The 16,788-nt window shown below is 44.6% G+C and overlaps 1 protein-coding gene across 10 annotated transcripts in view; it reads right to left on the bottom strand.

Annotated features, from left to right (window-relative positions):
• The window catches only part of SMARCAL1 (SNF2 related chromatin remodeling annealing helicase 1), a 57,492-nt gene that overhangs the window by 475 nt on the left and 40,229 nt on the right, over window positions 1–16,788 (bottom strand). For 9 of the 10 annotated variants that reach the window (XM_078071296.1, XM_036085331.2, XM_078071295.1 and 6 more), the window contains 5 exons: window positions 15,676–15,746; window positions 12,244–12,346; window positions 5,676–5,858; window positions 3,563–3,663; window positions 2,525–2,621 (listed from right to left, as the gene is read on the bottom strand). In XM_078071296.1, the coding sequence (XP_077927422.1) occupies window positions 2,525–2,621; window positions 3,563–3,663; window positions 5,676–5,858; window positions 12,244–12,346; window positions 15,676–15,746 (555 nt within the window). Of the gene's footprint in view, window positions 1–2,524; window positions 2,622–3,449; window positions 3,664–5,675; window positions 5,859–12,243; window positions 12,347–15,675; window positions 15,747–16,788 lie in introns of those variants that run through there. The other variant, XR_013447364.1, reaches the window with a different exon arrangement.

Below are 16,788 nucleotides of genomic sequence, written 5' to 3'. Positions count from 1 at the left end.
TGCTCGTGGAGTAAAGGAAAAGGGGGGGGGGGGGGCTAGAAATGGTGTGAGAGCCATAAAGAACATGCTCTCAAACTATAATTTATGTTGGAAATGTCTTCTTCCTTCTAGCTTTCCAAATCGGTATTGAAATAGCTCCCAAGCTCTCACTTCCTGCAAAGCCCTTCTCCACCGAGGGCTTAGTTAAGTTGCAATTCAACTGCCAAACCCGTGTACTCAGCCACTGCTTACACCTAATTTTCGGAGTGGTTGATACAACATACCCGTACTTGACATACGGAGAACTAGATTCCCATACTTGTTTCTATCTGAAATCTGCCAGTGATCAAAAGGCCCACCAGCTACCTCTGTGCATTGACGGCCCTGGGGCAGTGTTAAAATCATGCCCAGCAGTTACAACCATAGCACGCAATGCGCTCGCTATCACCCCTTTGCTGATCTCTCCCAAGTGTGAATTCCCAACCCTGAGCGTCTTTCAATCCAGGTGCGCTTTCAACATCTCCACTGACATCCCGGTTCCGTTAAACTAACGCTGTTTAAAAACCCAAGCCATCTTTCCTCTCAATCCTACATCCTCAAACCAGCAACTCTCTCCAAAAAGCCTAGTGCTGATGGTCTACCAACATGCGTCCGGTCTCCCTGGCTTGCGATCACCAGGGCGTCCTGACTGCCCCCAATCTCACACAGACTGGCAGCAAGTTTGCCTCTCCAGGCTGTTCCCCTGCGAAGTTCCACAGGCACACTCTCACCCGAGCCGCAGCACTCGGTACCTGCACGGATCTGCAGTGGCGCACCTGTGCTTCCCACCGCAGGCCTCTCCCCATTTCAATCCCTGGCAGGTCTCTGCCAGGCCGATTTCTGCCCCCCATTTTTCTTTAACAGGATTTTCTCATCATGTCCTGGGGCTCCCCCACTCTGTCTACCTCATCAGTGCTGAAGTGGCTTCCCTGGCTTTTCAGTCCCTTTATGATCAGGTCTCAACCCAGCTGGTTTCTATTTCTCCACTGCTCCTTAACAGAAGCCCCCCGCATTGGTGATGGGAGGCCCCTGAAAACTGACCATGGGAACAGTCATGTGAGAACTCCAGATTGCCTAATGTACCTGCACCTGACATTCCCTGGCCTTTCAGGATCCCAGCCTTCCCAACCAGGAGTGATATTAAAGGGTCATTAAGGGGGGCGCCTGGGTGGCTCAGTTGGTTAAGCGACTGCCTTCGGCTCAGGTCATGATCCTGGAGACCCAGGATCGAGTCCCGCATCGGGCTCCCTGCTCAGCAGGGAGTCTGCTTCTCCCTCTGACCCTCCCCCCTCTCATGTGCTCTCTCTCTCATTCTCTCTCTCAAATAAATAAATAAAATCTTTAAAAAAAAAAAAAAAAAGGGTCATTAAGGTCAGCCTCACGCGATCCACACATCCTCCTCTAGAAATATTCTCATCAGCCTCTGTCTGAACAACCGCAAGGTTAGGGAATGCCGCCCCATAAGGCAGCCTGTTCCAAGTAAAATAACTGTTAACCTGCATTTGATTATGGTGGTGGCAATACTATGCCCTAACTCAGAGCACGCCTGATTAATGGAAGCAAGGTCCAAGATCTGATTAGTATTTCACTTCCCCTCTGGGAAAGCAGGATGTCTTAGCGAGATGTAACTGCTTTTGCTTTAATCTCCTCCTAGGAGGCAACATTTTCTTTTTCTAGTAGTTGATGAAATTTTCAGCCCCATTTTAATAAAAAAAAAAATACAATTATTAATCAAAATAAGTATTGATAAACGGCATTTATATTATCTTGTACTTTAGGCAGAAATTCTTAACTAATTCAGAGTGAGGGTAAAGGCAGTATAAATAAATGAGTTCTAAATGAACTCATTATTGAGTTCGAGAAGGTTGAGAATCCTTTAAAAATAAGGTTCCTTCTTTTCAAAGGGCATATAATAACCAAGGCTCTGTGAAAATATTTATCATTCAACTAAATTAGAAAGTTCTTTAAAAAGCTTAAAAATAAGGTTGTTTCAAAATTAGCTTATTAATTGTTTACATCTATGAGGATAATTTATACTCTACATTAAAAAATATGATCTCTGGGGGTGCCTGGCTCAGCTGGAGGAGCATGCAACTTTTGATCTGGGGGTCATGAGTTCAAGCCCCACGTTGGGTGTAGAGGTTACTTAAATAAGAACTTAAAGAAAAATAAAAATATGACTTCTGAGTCTTATTTATCTCAATAATTACATTTGGAAGGAAGCATTTAGTTGCTACCTCAATGTAAATGAAAGATCAAACCCTCAGACTCTCTAGTCTTCCTGTCACTCGAAGATTTTGCTGATTTCACTCAGACTCTGATTCTGGGCAGTTCCATGAGGAGAAGACACTTTGGTTTCCAGACGAGCTACGGTAAAGCCACTTTTCTGCATGAGGCTGGGTGAAATCCGCAGGAGTGATCCACACCTTCTCTCTCAGGACCCAAGGGCTGAGCAACTTAATGCCTCCCCCCGCCCCAGTAGCAAGGAGACATTTGCTAGTGTTACCTTGTAGAAGTAATTAGTAGCTTCTGTCATTTCTGAAAAATTGGTCTCAGAAAGTCCGGCCTCACCCAGAACTTTAATCTTCTCTTGAATTAGGGGCCTGTTGGGGAGAAATGAGCTGCGGTGAATACAAGCTGCGCAGAACCAGCGAGCTGATTAAAAAGAGATCACCCTCCTTGTTTTTATGGGACTGAAGTATGCTGTTTCACTTCTTTCCAGCTCTCAAGGCGCCAATGCCCAACCTCAAATATTTGCCTCCTCTCAGCTGCAAACCAATTTAGGGTTCGAGTTAATTAGGTTCAAAATCCTTTCTACTGGAAGATATAGAGGAAATAAATGTCTCATTTCAACAAAATTCTGAACCTCGTGCTGTTATGAGCTGCGCAGTGAACAAACCCACAAATCCAAAGATGCGGGAGGAGGGACAACCGACACACATGGCAAAGTTAAGACCCCTTAGTCATAAGGCTGGAAACAGAGACGAGTAGTGGAAACAGATAATCAAGAAACTTAGTATCAGGAAGGGGTAAATGGGATTGAGAAGGAGCATTTGGAGATTTTTTTTGCTTAGGTACCAGACATGAACCCCGGGGTTGAACATTTTACCCCAGCTCTGCTAAGGAAGCACTACATGGCCTACAGTGAGCCCACTTTCTCCCAAAGGTCAGCAGCAATACTGTAGGGCGGGCTTGCTGTACCGATACATGCCATAAAGGGGCAGAGGGGGACATCACTGTGTCTCAGCAGTGCCTTCACGGCTGGGACCGAGTGTCTTACGAGCAAACCTGCACCTACGCTTCCTCACAATCAGCTCCCCCCTCCCTTGTCTCAGGCCACAGCCCCTTAGTCCTCTGCACCCAGCAAGCTGTGAGTGAATGCTGTGAAGGAGGCCCGGCATGCTCATGGTGGAAGTGGGAGGGCATGACACCTGGGTCTTCTGCATGGGTCCCTGAAGACATCAGCAAGAGCAGAAGTGCTTAGGGAGTGAAGGAAACACATCACTGGCGTCAACCCTCGCTCAAGCCCCGTGGCCAGCCATACCAGAGGTAGTCGTCAGCTGTGCCTCTCGCCACGAGGTAGTGGATGCTCACGGAGCTCGACTGTCCGATTCGGTGCACCCGGTCCTCAGCCTGAAGCAGCACCTGTGAGGTCCGGGGATCAGGATGCATGCAGGCCGAGGCCTGAAGGGGCTCCGTCCACCACAGCACGCAGCCCCCTGCCCCTGAGCCCACCACACCCTCTCTCCTCCAAGGACTGCACTCCACGACAAGCAAGCTGCCATCTAACACAAGAGAGAACCAAACCAAACCAAGCCAAGTTCTGGGGGAGCTAGACTCTGCAGCTGGCCGGTTGTGGGCACAGCACTAGGTGCCGGGAGGAACAAACAGCAAGCACTGACTCTGCTAGGAGGCTGTGCTGAGGGCAGACGAGGGAAGCCCGGCACGCCGCCATGCTTCTCACCGGGAGAGAAACTGTGACCTTCTAAATAAACATATCGCCACCGAGGGAGAGGCCATATATGATCAGGGGCCAGGTGATCCTTTAATATGGTGGTAAGCCCTATAATAAATAATAGAGCCCAAGAGCATTGTTTCTATTATCTATGCCTTCAGCCTCGAAGTCCACCCATCACGAAGCAGTGCCCTGTGTGGCCAATGACACGTATCTGCTGTCACAGCTCTCCGCTCACGAGATGAGGCCAGTGGGGCACCCACCGCGGTCGCCTGTTGTGGCCGCATCGGTAAAGAGCTCGCAGCAATGGTCAATACTAGGGGCACAGACTGGAAGGCCAGAGGCCTAGGCCGCGGCTGCTGGGGCCACACGCTCCCCTCCAGGGACAGCTGGGGCCTGGAGCTATCTGTGCCCCCATCTCCTCACAGAGGGAGGACTCCTAAGATTCCTCCTGGCCTTCCCACACTTCAACATTCCCTTCGGGAAAGTGGAGTCGATAATCCTACTACTTAGGAGACTGTCGTGAAGATCTAATAACTAGCCGACGGATGTGCGAGCCTTCACTTCTTTGAAGACTGACACGTGGGAAGTACAAACATGTTTCTGAGGCCTAACAAAAACGGATGGAAGAAGACAAAACTGGTGCTAGGTGGTATCTCAATGTGGTTTTAATTTGAATTTCCCTGATGGCTAATGATGATGAACATTTTTTCATGTGTCTGTTAGCCATTTGTATGTCTTCTTCAGAGAAGTGTCTGTTCATGTCTTCTGCCCATTTTTTGACTTGATTATTTGTTTTTTGGGTGTTGAGTTTGAGAAGTTCTTTATAGATCTTGGATACCAGCCACAATGAGATACTACCCTACACCAGTTAGAATGGCAAAAATTGACAGGGCAAGAAACACCAAATGTTGGAGAGGTCGTGGAGAAAGGGGAACCCTCTTACACTGTTGGTGGGAATGCAAGTTGGTACAGCCACTTTGGAAAACAGTGTGGAGGTTCCTCAAAAAATTAAAAATAGAGCTACCCTATGACCCAGCAATTGCACTCTTGGGTATTTACCCCAAAGACACAGATGTAGTGAAAAGAAGGGCCATATGCACCCCAATGTTCATAGCAGCAATGTCCACAATAGCCAAACTGTGGAAAGAGCTGAGATGCCCTTCAACAGATGAATGGATAAAGATGTGGTCCATATATACAATGGAATATTACTCAGCCATCAGAAAGGATGAATACCCAACTTTTACATCAACATGGAAGGGACTGGAGGCGATTATGCTAAGTGAAATAAGTCGAGCAGAGAAAGTCAATTATCATATGGTTTCACTTATTTGTGGAACATAAGGAATAGCATGGAGGATATTAGGAGAAGGAAGGGAAAATGAAGGGGGGGAACTGGAGGGAGAGATGAACTGTGAGAGACTATGGACTCTAAGAAACAAACTGAGGGTTGTAGAGGGGAGGGGGGAGAGGGGAGGGGTTAGCCTGGTGATGGGTATTAAGGAGGGCACGTACTGCATGGAGCACTGGGTGTTATATGAAAACAATGGATCGTGGATCACCACATCAAAAACTAATGATGTACTGTATGGTGACTAACCTAACATAAAAAAAAAAAACAAAAACTGGTGCTAGGGACAGCTCCCGGCAACCCTGTCTGCCCAGACTGACCCTCGCTCCTGTCTCCTGTGTCCCTTACCCCTGGATTCCAGAACAGCTCGGCAAACACCACCAGGTCAGCCGAGGAGAAGGTGAGGCCCATGTTGGCAGCGGTGATGGACAGCACGGCCACGGCGTGCTTCTCGAACAGATGGAACTGCTGGCAGAGGTCCTCCCGGTCCGCCGACGAGGTGGAGCCGTCGATGCGGATGTGTGGCACGTGCTGCGGGGACAAGAGGGGAGGCAAGGTGGGCTGCACGGGGGCCCGGGGCTCGGCGGCCGCGGCCCCAAGGACACAGCCACGCTGCCGTGCTGGCTCAGACCCGCCAGCGCATAGAGCCTTCACTTGACACTGCTTTCGGAGCTGCTTGTCTTTTGATTTCAAATTGACATTTGTGTTGAGAGAATTGTAGATTCCCTTTAGTTTAAGCAAAAACACAGGGATTCCTCGCACATCTGGCCCACTTCTCCCAGGGGTAATATTTTGTTATAGTGTATCATCACCAGGATATTGACTTTGATACGATGTACTGATCTTACTCAGATGTCCTGTTTTACTTAAACTCGTATGTGTGTATCCTACACAATGGTATCACTCCTGTGGCTTTTCACATATCTGCCTTCACAGTCAAGACACTGAACAGTTATGGGGCACCTGGCTGGCTCAGTGGGTAAAGCATGAGACTCCCGATCTCGGGGTTGTGAGTTCAAGCCCCATGTGGGCACAGAGCTTACTTAAGAAAAAAAAAGAAAAAAACAAAGAAAAAAAGAGACACTGAACAGTTCTAACACCACAAGGATCCTTCTATGGCCCTTTTACAACCACACCCACCTCCCTCCTGCTCCCTGCCCCATTCCCAGGTGCCTTTCACTTCAGGAATGTTATATCAATGGAGTCATATGGTGGGCAACCTTTTGGGACGGGCTTTTTTCCACTCGGCATCATTCCCTGGAGATCTAACCAGGGCGCTGTGTGCGGTGGTAGCTCCTTCCTTTCTTACTCCTGAGTAATATTCCGTGGTGTGGCCGTACCACAGTGTGGCCCTTCACCTCTGGACGGACATGTGGGCTGGCTCGTTTGGGCTACTACAAATCAAGCTGCCATGAACATCTGTATACAAGTTTCCATGTAAACACAAGTTTTCACTAATCTGAGATGAATGCCCAGGAGTTGGCTGCTGGGCCACATGCTCCTTGCATGTCCAGTTGAATTTTATCTTCTTTTAGGGGGGATTTTTCCATTTTTTTTTTTCTAATGATAAAGACAAACATTACAAAGGAAATACAAATATCAGGACTACTACCAATCTATTTTTTTTTCTTTTTTTTTAAGATTTTATTTATTTATTTGACAGAGAGGGAACACAAGCAGGGGGAGTGGGAGAGGGAGAAGCAGGCCTCCCGCCGAGCAGGGAGCCCGATGTGGGGCTCGATCCCAGGACCCTGGGATCATGACCTGACCCGATGGCAGATGTGTAACAACTGAGCCACCCAGGTGCCCCCCAATCTATTTTTTCTTAAAGATTTAATTCATTTGACAGAAAGAGAGAGAGCACACAAGCAGGGGGAGCATCAGGCAAAGGGAGAGGGAGAAGCAGGCTCCCTGCTCAGCAGAGACCCCGCACGTGGGGCTCAATCCCAGGACCCTGGGATCATGACCTGAGCCGAAGGCAGACGCTTAACTGAATGAGCCACCCAGGTGCTCCTATTACCAATCTATTTTTGCCAGGCGCTCTCTTCTCAATGTATATGATAAGCTTTTAAACACAAAGTTTTATATCCTGCTTTTCTCCAATAAACATTATATTGAAAATAAACTAAATTATTACAGTTTTCTAAAACATGATTTTTAATGTCCGTATAATATTTTGTTATGTGGCAATAGTATAATTTATCCATTCGTGTATTTCTTCATATTTGGGAGATTCTTTTTGTTTTTTAAAGATTTATTTATTGGGGCGCCTGGGTGGCTCAGTCGTTGAGCGTCTGCCTTCGGCTCAGGTCATGATCCCGGGGTCCTGGGATCGAGCCCCGCATCAGGCTCCCTGCTCGGCAGGGGCCTGCTTCTCCCTCTCCCCCACTTGTGTTCCATCTCTCTCTCTCTGTCAAATAAATAAATAGAATCTTTAAAAAAAAAATAAAGATTTATTTATTTGAGAGAGACAGAGAGAATATGAGTAGGGGGAGGGGCAGAGGGAGAGAATCTCAAGCAGACTCCCTGCTGAGCACAGAGCCTGACTCGGTGCTCCATCTAACAACCCTGAGATCATGATCTGAGCAGAAACCAAGAGTTGGACGCTTAACCGACTGAGCCACCCAGGCGCCCCTGGGGGATTCTTCATTTTCACTAAAAAAGATGGGTTGGCGAACATCCACCAACAGGTGAATGGATAAAAATCATGGTATACACATACAACAGAATATTACTCAGCAAAAAGAAGGAATGAACAGATGACATGTGCAATAACAGATGAGTCTCAAAATATGTTGAGAGAAATCAAATTTAAAAAAGAGTACACATTGAATCATTCCACATTTATATAAAGCCCTAAAAATGCAAATTAATTTAGAGGGACAGAGGGCAGATCTGTGGTGGCCTGGAGATGGGAGGGCAGGGAAAAACAGGAGGGATTACAAAGAGCACAAGGAAACTCCTGGGGCCAACTGACACATTCACTATGGGCTTGAACTCACAAGCCTGAGATCAAGATCTGAGCTGAGATCAAGAGTTGATGCTTAACCAACTGAGCCACCCAGGTACCCCTTCACTGTCTTGATTCTTACCAAACTGTACACCTAGGTGCAGGTTATTGCACGGCAATTAGATCTCTATAAAACTATTAGAATAAAAAAAATTTTGAAGGATGGGTTCAAATAAACCTGTTCATGGTTCTTTGCCCATATTTGGTTATTTCCTTAGACTATACTACTAAAAATCAAAATACTTTGGCAAGAGGCAAAGACTTAAGGATCCTGATATTATCACCAAATTGCTTTCCAATAAGTAATGTATGAGCATGTCCAGCTCACTGAACTATTATCAATAGTAAGCACTGCACATTTTTTCATATCTTAGGTTCGTATCTTAAAGGGTCCTGTGATCTCCACAAAGTTAAGAACCATGGATCTACATTATTATGTTTTATGGTTAAACAGACTACTATTTAACAGTATGCCTACTGACAAGCATTTAGGTTTCTAATTATTCAATATTATAAATAATAATATCACTAATCTTATATATAAATCTTTGTTTGGTCTCATTATTTCCTTAGGATAAATTCCTAGAAGACAAGCTTGGAAAAAGTTGAGTGTGCATTAAGTTACTGCCAAATTGCCCTGTGAAAAGGTACCAAATGTATAAAAAACCCCCATGGTCTAGCCACTGTGTGTTTGTGACAGAACAGATCCATAGTTTTAGGTAATTTAAATCAATTTTTTTCCTTTGTGGTTTCTTTCATTGTTTTTATGTTTGTTTATTTATTTATTTATTTAAAGATTTTATTTATTTGACAGAGAGAGCGAGCACAAGCAAGGGGGCGGGTCAGAGGCAGAGGGAGAAGCAGGCTCTCTGCTCAGCAGGGAGCCCAATGTGGGGCTCGATCCCAGAACCCTGGGATCATGACCTGAGCCAAAGGCAGACACTTAACCGTCTGAGCCACCAAGGCACCCCTCATTGTTTTTATGTTTAGAAAGTCATTCCCCATCCAGTGATCAGCTATATATTCATCTATAGTTTCTTCTAATGCTTTATGGTTTTAATGAGCTTTGATTTGTCTGAAATTTAATAAACAGTGAAGTTGAGTTTCATTTAAGTATTCTACCCAATTACTTAGTCAATTACCCAAACTTTATTTGTTGAATAAATTAAGCCTAATTTTTGATGACTCCTTGATTATACATTGTCTTTTTATACTAAAGGGCCATTCAACTAAAGAGTTATTAATACTAAAGAGGGCTATCCATTCTATTCCACCCATCTGACCACCAGTTCTCGGACTAGCATGGCTGAGTTTTATAACAGATTTTAATATCTGGAGGCACAAGTCTATCAACATTGTTCTTCTTTTTCAAAGTTGTCTTAGATATCTCTCCTGCTTATTTTTTGAAACTCCTTTAGCATAATAATATAAGGTTCCCTTAAAATAACCAATTGGAATTTTTATTTGGATTGAGTCAAGCCTACGAATTCATGTGGGAAGGACCAGTATTTTTACAGTGTTTACACTGAAGCATGGCCCAAGTCTCTCCAGTTCTTCATTGGTTTCTACACTCTTCTTGGTGAGGTTACTATTAGGTACTTTATACGTTTTTGTTGCTCCGAATTTGATCTTTTTTCCATTGTATTTACTAATTAGTTATAGCTGGTACATAAAAAAAGCAATTTATTTTAGTATATTTATTTGGAATCTAGGCACCCTGTTAAACTCTTACGCATTCTGACAGTTTTCCAATTAACTGTCTTGAGTTGCTTGAATATAGTGACAGCTCTGATTTTTCCTATCCAGGGATCATAGCTTTTAATTCCTTTGGCTGGCTTCCTGCATCACATCATATACAAAATTCAAGCCCAGGTGGATTAATGAACCACCTCTAAAATTCTCAGGAAAAAAAAAAAATCACTGGAGAAAATCTTTATGACCTTAGGTAGGGAAAGATTTCTTAAATCATTCATAAAAATTAAAAACCATATAGGAAAAACTAATAAACTTGAAATGTATTTCAGTTATAACAACTAAAGTAAAAATTAAACACTCTGCTCAATAAAATTTCAACAAAATGAAAAGAAAAAAATGTTATCTGATAAATATCCAGAATTTATAAAGAATATTTCCAAATCAGTAAGAGAAAGACAAACCATCTAACAGGAAAACAGGCAGAGTATTTACAAAAGAGAGCCTGAAATCACCAATAAACACATAAAAGGATACAACTGTTAGTGGTAGTCAGGGAAATGCAAATTAACATAAGAAAGAGCCGAGATTTCATTTCAATGGAGTGGCAAAAGTAAAAAGTCTGATAATAGGAAGTGTTAGTGAGCACTCAGAACAGTAGGAATTTCTAAATGCTGTTGGTGCAATTATAAATGTGAATTACCACCTTGGGGAGAAATGTGACAATACCTAGTAGAGTTGAAGACGAGCCTATCCAATGGTTATACAAGATCATGCATGGACATGCCCACACGTACATACACATGCATGTACGTGTGTGCATGTACACACATGTATATCAAAGTATTCATATAATAGCAAAAACTGTAAATAAAATTCCATGCCCCTCACCAGGAGAATGGATAAACTGTGCTACAGTCGCCCAACGAGACACTATTCTGCATTTATGGTGAATGAGCTATAGCTATAATACTACATGGAAAAATTTCAAAAAATAACATTGAGCGAAAAGGCAAATTTCAGGATACTCACATTATGCTGCCATTTATGTATGTTAAAAAATACATACAGAGGAGACTATATATACTTTGGAGTAAAGTATGACAACATGGAGGGAAGGATTGGGGACAGTGCTTACATCCAGGGAGGAGGACAGAGAATGAATTAGAGGGCTGCTGAGGGGCCTAAGTATGTTATTACTTAAAATACACACTTTGAAATAAATATAACAAAACACTTAATTTATTAAATCCAGGTGGCGGACACACACGTGGCTGCTTTATGTTTCTCTGTACTCCTCTCCATGTTTGAAACATTACAAGGGCGCCTGGGTGGCTCAGCCGGTTGAGCTACCAGTGCTTGATTTTGGCTTGGGTCATGACCTCAGGGTCATGGGATCGAGCCCTGCCTTGGGCTCCGCGCTCAGATTCTCTCTCTCCCTCTGCCCGTCCCCTACTGCACACGCGCGTGCGTGCACACACTCTCTTAAAAAAAGAAAAGAAACATTACGTAAAATGTAATTAAGATGAAGGAAGTCAAAAAGCAATTTATGGTCCTAAATTTAACCAAAAATGAAAAGGGAGGTGAAAATACAATGTGTTTAGCTGTTCTGATTTAATTCTATATGCAGAAGCTGGTGAAGATTGGGCAGCACTTCCATGTGAAATGTTACAACTTTGTAAGTTTTGTTTCTTAATTTGATGTGTTTAGTTTTAATGAACATCCTTGGAAATCTTTCTGGGTATTTTTCATTCAATGTAATAAGGGCCACACACTCTACTGAAGTCTGCATGTTGCCATGTACGATTAATAAAGTCACTTTGACGGTAATAAGGAAGAACAAAAGGAAGAGGATATTCATATAAATACTTGTTTCCACACAAGAGAATTTCTGCTACCTCCTTTCTTGACAATCTTGTAATTATTTACACAGAGTCATGAAAGATCCACTGTTCACAGTGGATCCTTGTTCTCAAAGCAAGGCTCCAGGGGTAGCTGCAGGGAGCAGGGAAGAAGTTAAAGGACACTGCTGGGAAGTATTTTGACCCCACTGTGGTTCTACAAGCAAGAAGGATGCTTCAGAAAGTCTTCAGCAATGTTTCTGGAAACATCATCTCACTTCTTTGGTTCAGATCTACCCTCAACCTGCTCAGAACCACTCAGCAGCCAACACATGAAAGGAGCACCCTGTGTTGAATTTTGAAGCGAGCTTACCTTTTTCTCAAGCTCTCTTGTAATTGCACTCAGGACTACCTTATGGTGTGCGAATACTAGAAACTTCTCTCTTCCACTTTCCAGGAGGTCCAGGATATATTCACTGCATTTGACAAGGAGAGCACAATAAATTCAACATATACTTATCCAGTTGAAATTACTCCACTGCATCTTTAGCAGACATCTTCGAGGTAGCTGCCCTCCCCTGCCCTTTCCCTCCCTTTCTCTGAGAGCTGACCTCTTGCCCTACCCCTCAGGCCAGGTCACCTAAGTAGAAGAAGCAAAATTGGAAGCTGTGGGGAAGCCACCTTCTGCCATGTGCAGAAAGAGTTCTTCTATGCTTTTAAGTCATGCTCCATACACAAAGTATCATTACGTTTTATGTGTCTAATATGCTACTGAAACTTTCTTACTATCTGGGATCACAGAAGATAATTAACAGTTTTCACTTTTGCTGCTACTATCATTGTAATGTGTTTTCAGTACAAATTGAAATGTCGTCTAAGATCTGAAAATGCCTAGGCGGGGGATTACAGGATTCTTGACAGTAATCAAATTTCTGGAAGTGTGATATTGAAACTTAATAGTACTGAAGAGACGGTCAGGGAAAGTTCCCCAGCTCCCTCACACAGCAGGGGGCAAGCTACAGGGCCAACAGCTAAGTCAGTGGGAAGGGAATTTTTTTCTGAGGCAAAGGAAGATGGAGTGAAGAACCTTGTTTGCTTGCTCTTTTCTCCCCTTGATTTACTTCTCTCCTCCATCACTGTTTTTTCTTGACTTCCTACCCCCTCTTTAGCTGTGGCCCCGAAGGAAGGCAGCTACACTGGGAGCTATTGGGGGTGGGGGTAGGGGTCACCCAGTCAGCAGACTCTTATGGCTTCCCTGGGATTAATGCCCTGCAGGGGGTTCACAATCCCAGGGCACGTCACTGTTCCCACATGGGCAACAGGAAGGTAAGCCTCCTTGGCCACAAACAGTAGGTCCAGGATATAGTCACTGCATTTGACGAAAAGGACTCACTCGGCCTGAGGCCATCCTCACACACGGGTGTGTCTGGGCATAGAACAAACACTGCCCTCCTTGGAGAAGGACAAATCTCAAAGGTTTCCTGTCAGGCAGGTGGTGACCTGTCCTCTAAGCACCTAAGAATTATTTTCAAGCAACACTATGGCCAACCAGGGAATGGATTTGAGTTCAATTTGTGAAGAGCAGGTACTAATAGAATCTAATTAGTTTGAGAGACATAAAATTTGCCATGATATAAGCAAGAAAGTTTATTGCTACAACATCAAAAAGTCACAAGGCCGTAAAATCAAGTTGGACAGCTCATTAACAACTACAGGTCCCAGTTTTCCTCGTTCCTCTCTCGCCTCTACATCTCAGATGTGGTTTTTTATTTCTATCCTTCCCAAGTCCGTAAGTTACCAGGCTGGAAATATCTGCCTACCACAATACCGTTGGCTTTTATATCAAAAGATGCCCATTAAAATGAAAACAAACAAACAACAGCAAAAAGGGGAAGAAAAACAATTGGCAGAGGAAATTGGGGTTTTAAGATTTATAATCTAATTTCCACTTACTAGTCGTGTGACTCTGAGACCCAGAGACAGACATGAGATTTACTCTGTCTCTGCATTTTAAAAATGGGGCCAGTTTGACTTACTTGACTGATCTCACAAAGAGGCTGTAAGTGTGAAATGAGTTAGCAGATGTCAAAACTGGTTGGAAATTAGAAAGCACTATACAATTTATCACAGAATTTTGAAAAAGTATGTGTAAGGTATGTTATAGATGGAATGTTTGCACCCCGACGCCCCCCCCACACCCGCCAAATCCTGTTCAAACAGTAACCCCCAAGGTGAGGTTATTGTGAGATGAGACCTTTGGGAAGGGATAAGGTCACACAGGCAGAGCCCTCATGAATGAAATCAATGTCCTTATCAGAGACCCCCCCCTTCTGTCACGGGAGGACCCAGGGAGAAGACAGCCATCTACAAGCCAGGAAGAGGGCCCTCACCAGACATTACATCTGCTGTTGCCTCGATCTTGGACTTCTCAGCCTCTAGAAGCGTGAGAAAAAAAATTCCTGTTGTTCAAGCCACCCAATCTACTGTATTTTTGTTACAGCAGCCTAAACACACTAAAACAAGGTAGTACCAAAGTTTATTTACGAGGTGGCGGAATGGCCAGATTTAACATTTCTCAGAGAAATGGGTGGTTCTGGGCCCAGCACTCAGTAGGCCCTGAATTTTGTAGGTCACGAGCGGAGAGAGTGAGGGAAAAGAATCACACCCTTGCCATCTGTTATTCAGCAGCTCGTGAGAAATGGGTTGGTAGGGGCAATTCTGATGAGTTTGAGAGAGAAGTTTCCAGGTTGTAAAACCACAGCTGGAATTCATTAGTCTCCTAACAGTCTCATAAATGAAAAGGGCAGCGCCCCGAGGGTGAAGGAGAGCTGGCCAACATTCAGCAGTCTTTTTGGAGAGGGGATCTTAGATTTGAATCATGTGGTGAATGCACTCTCTTGCTGCATTTAGGGGTGCAGAGGGAGAGGCCAGAGAGGCTGGGGGATCTGGAGGCTTAGTGAGAGGGTGGGGTAGGCTGCGTGTGTCTCAATTTATCCACAGATCTTGGTCCCCACAGCCAAGCTGGCACCGCTCAACCCACGCTAAATTCATTTTCATTGTAATTAAATCACTTGGACCATTATCCTGCCAGAGTCTCACATGAATGTTAAACAATAAAAAATCAGGCAAATGCACGTCATGAGAATTGCCTCAAGTTTCTACCACAGTGAATATTTGAACATGAGTGGGTTTTTCCTTTCTTTAAGAAAGGCAGACAATTTTTCAAGTCAGTGAATACATTTAAGAATAGGAATTATGACTTCAGCCTTAGTATAGAAGGCGGAAGGAAAACTTAAGTGTGACAATGGCCCCTTGCCCATATTTTTTGAACAAACTTTGACAGTTGCCTTTTTATGCAGGTAAATAATGGCTGAGACTTCATGTCTTTGGAGAATACCAGAGAATCCCCATAAGGCAGCCTTCTTGGTCTTCCATGAAACCCCTCACTTGTGTCTACAGGCAAATGACCACAGTTTCCTACTACGGGGAAAAGCTCACTTTAGTGTTTGGTCAACCCCACCCTCCTTGTAAGTGGCAGCAGCTCCAGCTTGGTTAAGACAGGAGCTGTCGAGGACCCCAAACTCGACCGGCAGTGCTCCTGTGACAGGCCCGCTTATGCCCTGCGGGTGATGAGGTTACGCTGCCCTGAACTTTGTATTGAAAGGCAGCTATAATTCTAGGCTCTGATCATTTCTTGCACAGCAGTAAAACCATTCTGGGAGGTTAAGGTAATAGGTGTTTCTTTTTCAAGATGAGAGAGAGACAGAGTGTGGGAGAGAGAAGGCGACACTTGGTGGCCACTTACATGACAGATGGGATTTTAGCTTCAGCTGTTCTGTTGAAGAAGAGAAGGAGGGCTTCTTTCTGCTGCCGTTTCTGTGGAAAGAGAAGTCTAGGGTTGAAAGTCTCCCACTCTGCAAACCCTGGGATGAGCTAACATAATCATCACTGCTCGGAGCTTTACAAATCCTAACGCCAGTTATCGGAGCTGGGACACCCCGACTCATCCACTCAATTTAGTCGAGCCATGGGAGCCACAGAGACTCTAGTCTGTCATCGGAGATGCACCATTACAGGTACTCTGTCATCTCCCAGGAACTGTTGTGAACAGCCAGTGGTGAGACCTGGAACACGAGAGCCCTCGGGAAAGGTGCCTGGGCCACGCTCCACCATCCACACAGGCTCACGTGATCAGCTGAAATGCAGTCCTTGTTAAGCTATGTGAACCACTTCCTATAGCCTGCTGACAACTTACACATGACACTGGCCCAAGCTGCTTTTTGCCTCCCCTTTTTCTTCTGCCATGTTGTGTCCATACCCAACTGATAAAGCTTCCTTCTGTCCAAGACTTACTGAATCAATTCCAATGGACCCCAACTAGTCTCTTGTAGAATCATCTCAAAACCATTATTCATGTGTCTTTTGGCCTGGCTCCCACATAAGGCCATTGACCTCCCAGGAGAAGAAACCATGTTTTCTTTATAGTTGGCATCTAAATAAATACTAATCAAGGATGCTAGCACAGGAGGTGCACAGTTTCACAATATTATGAGAAAACATTTACCATCACTCTGGGTTCCCCAGAGATGACAGACACCCTTACCATCACTGCTAGGGTGGCCCTCTCCTTCCACTAGCAAGCGTGGATTACAGATGCCCCTGGGGGTCTGTGAGGCCAGTGACAGACACGATAGCTTCTTCATGTAACAAGGAAGTGAGCCCACAGTAATAACATCCATGGCCCTGAAGCCAGGCTGTACCTTAAACAATGGACACCACAGGTGGTGGGACAAGCTGCCTGGTCCAAACAGCTTCCTGCCTCCCAACAGTGTCTTTCCTCAAGGACTTGATGAGAAAGAAGGAAGATAACCCGGAACCACAGGAAGCCAGGGGGCCGCTGACAGGCTAGTGGGGCCAT

Source organism: Halichoerus grypus, chromosome 4 (assembly GCF_964656455.1).
Source record: "Halichoerus grypus chromosome 4, mHalGry1.hap1.1, whole genome shotgun sequence".
NCBI classification, from domain to species: domain Eukaryota; kingdom Metazoa; phylum Chordata; class Mammalia; order Carnivora; family Phocidae; genus Halichoerus; species Halichoerus grypus.
This window is presented reverse-complemented; position numbering and strand designations above follow the sequence as displayed.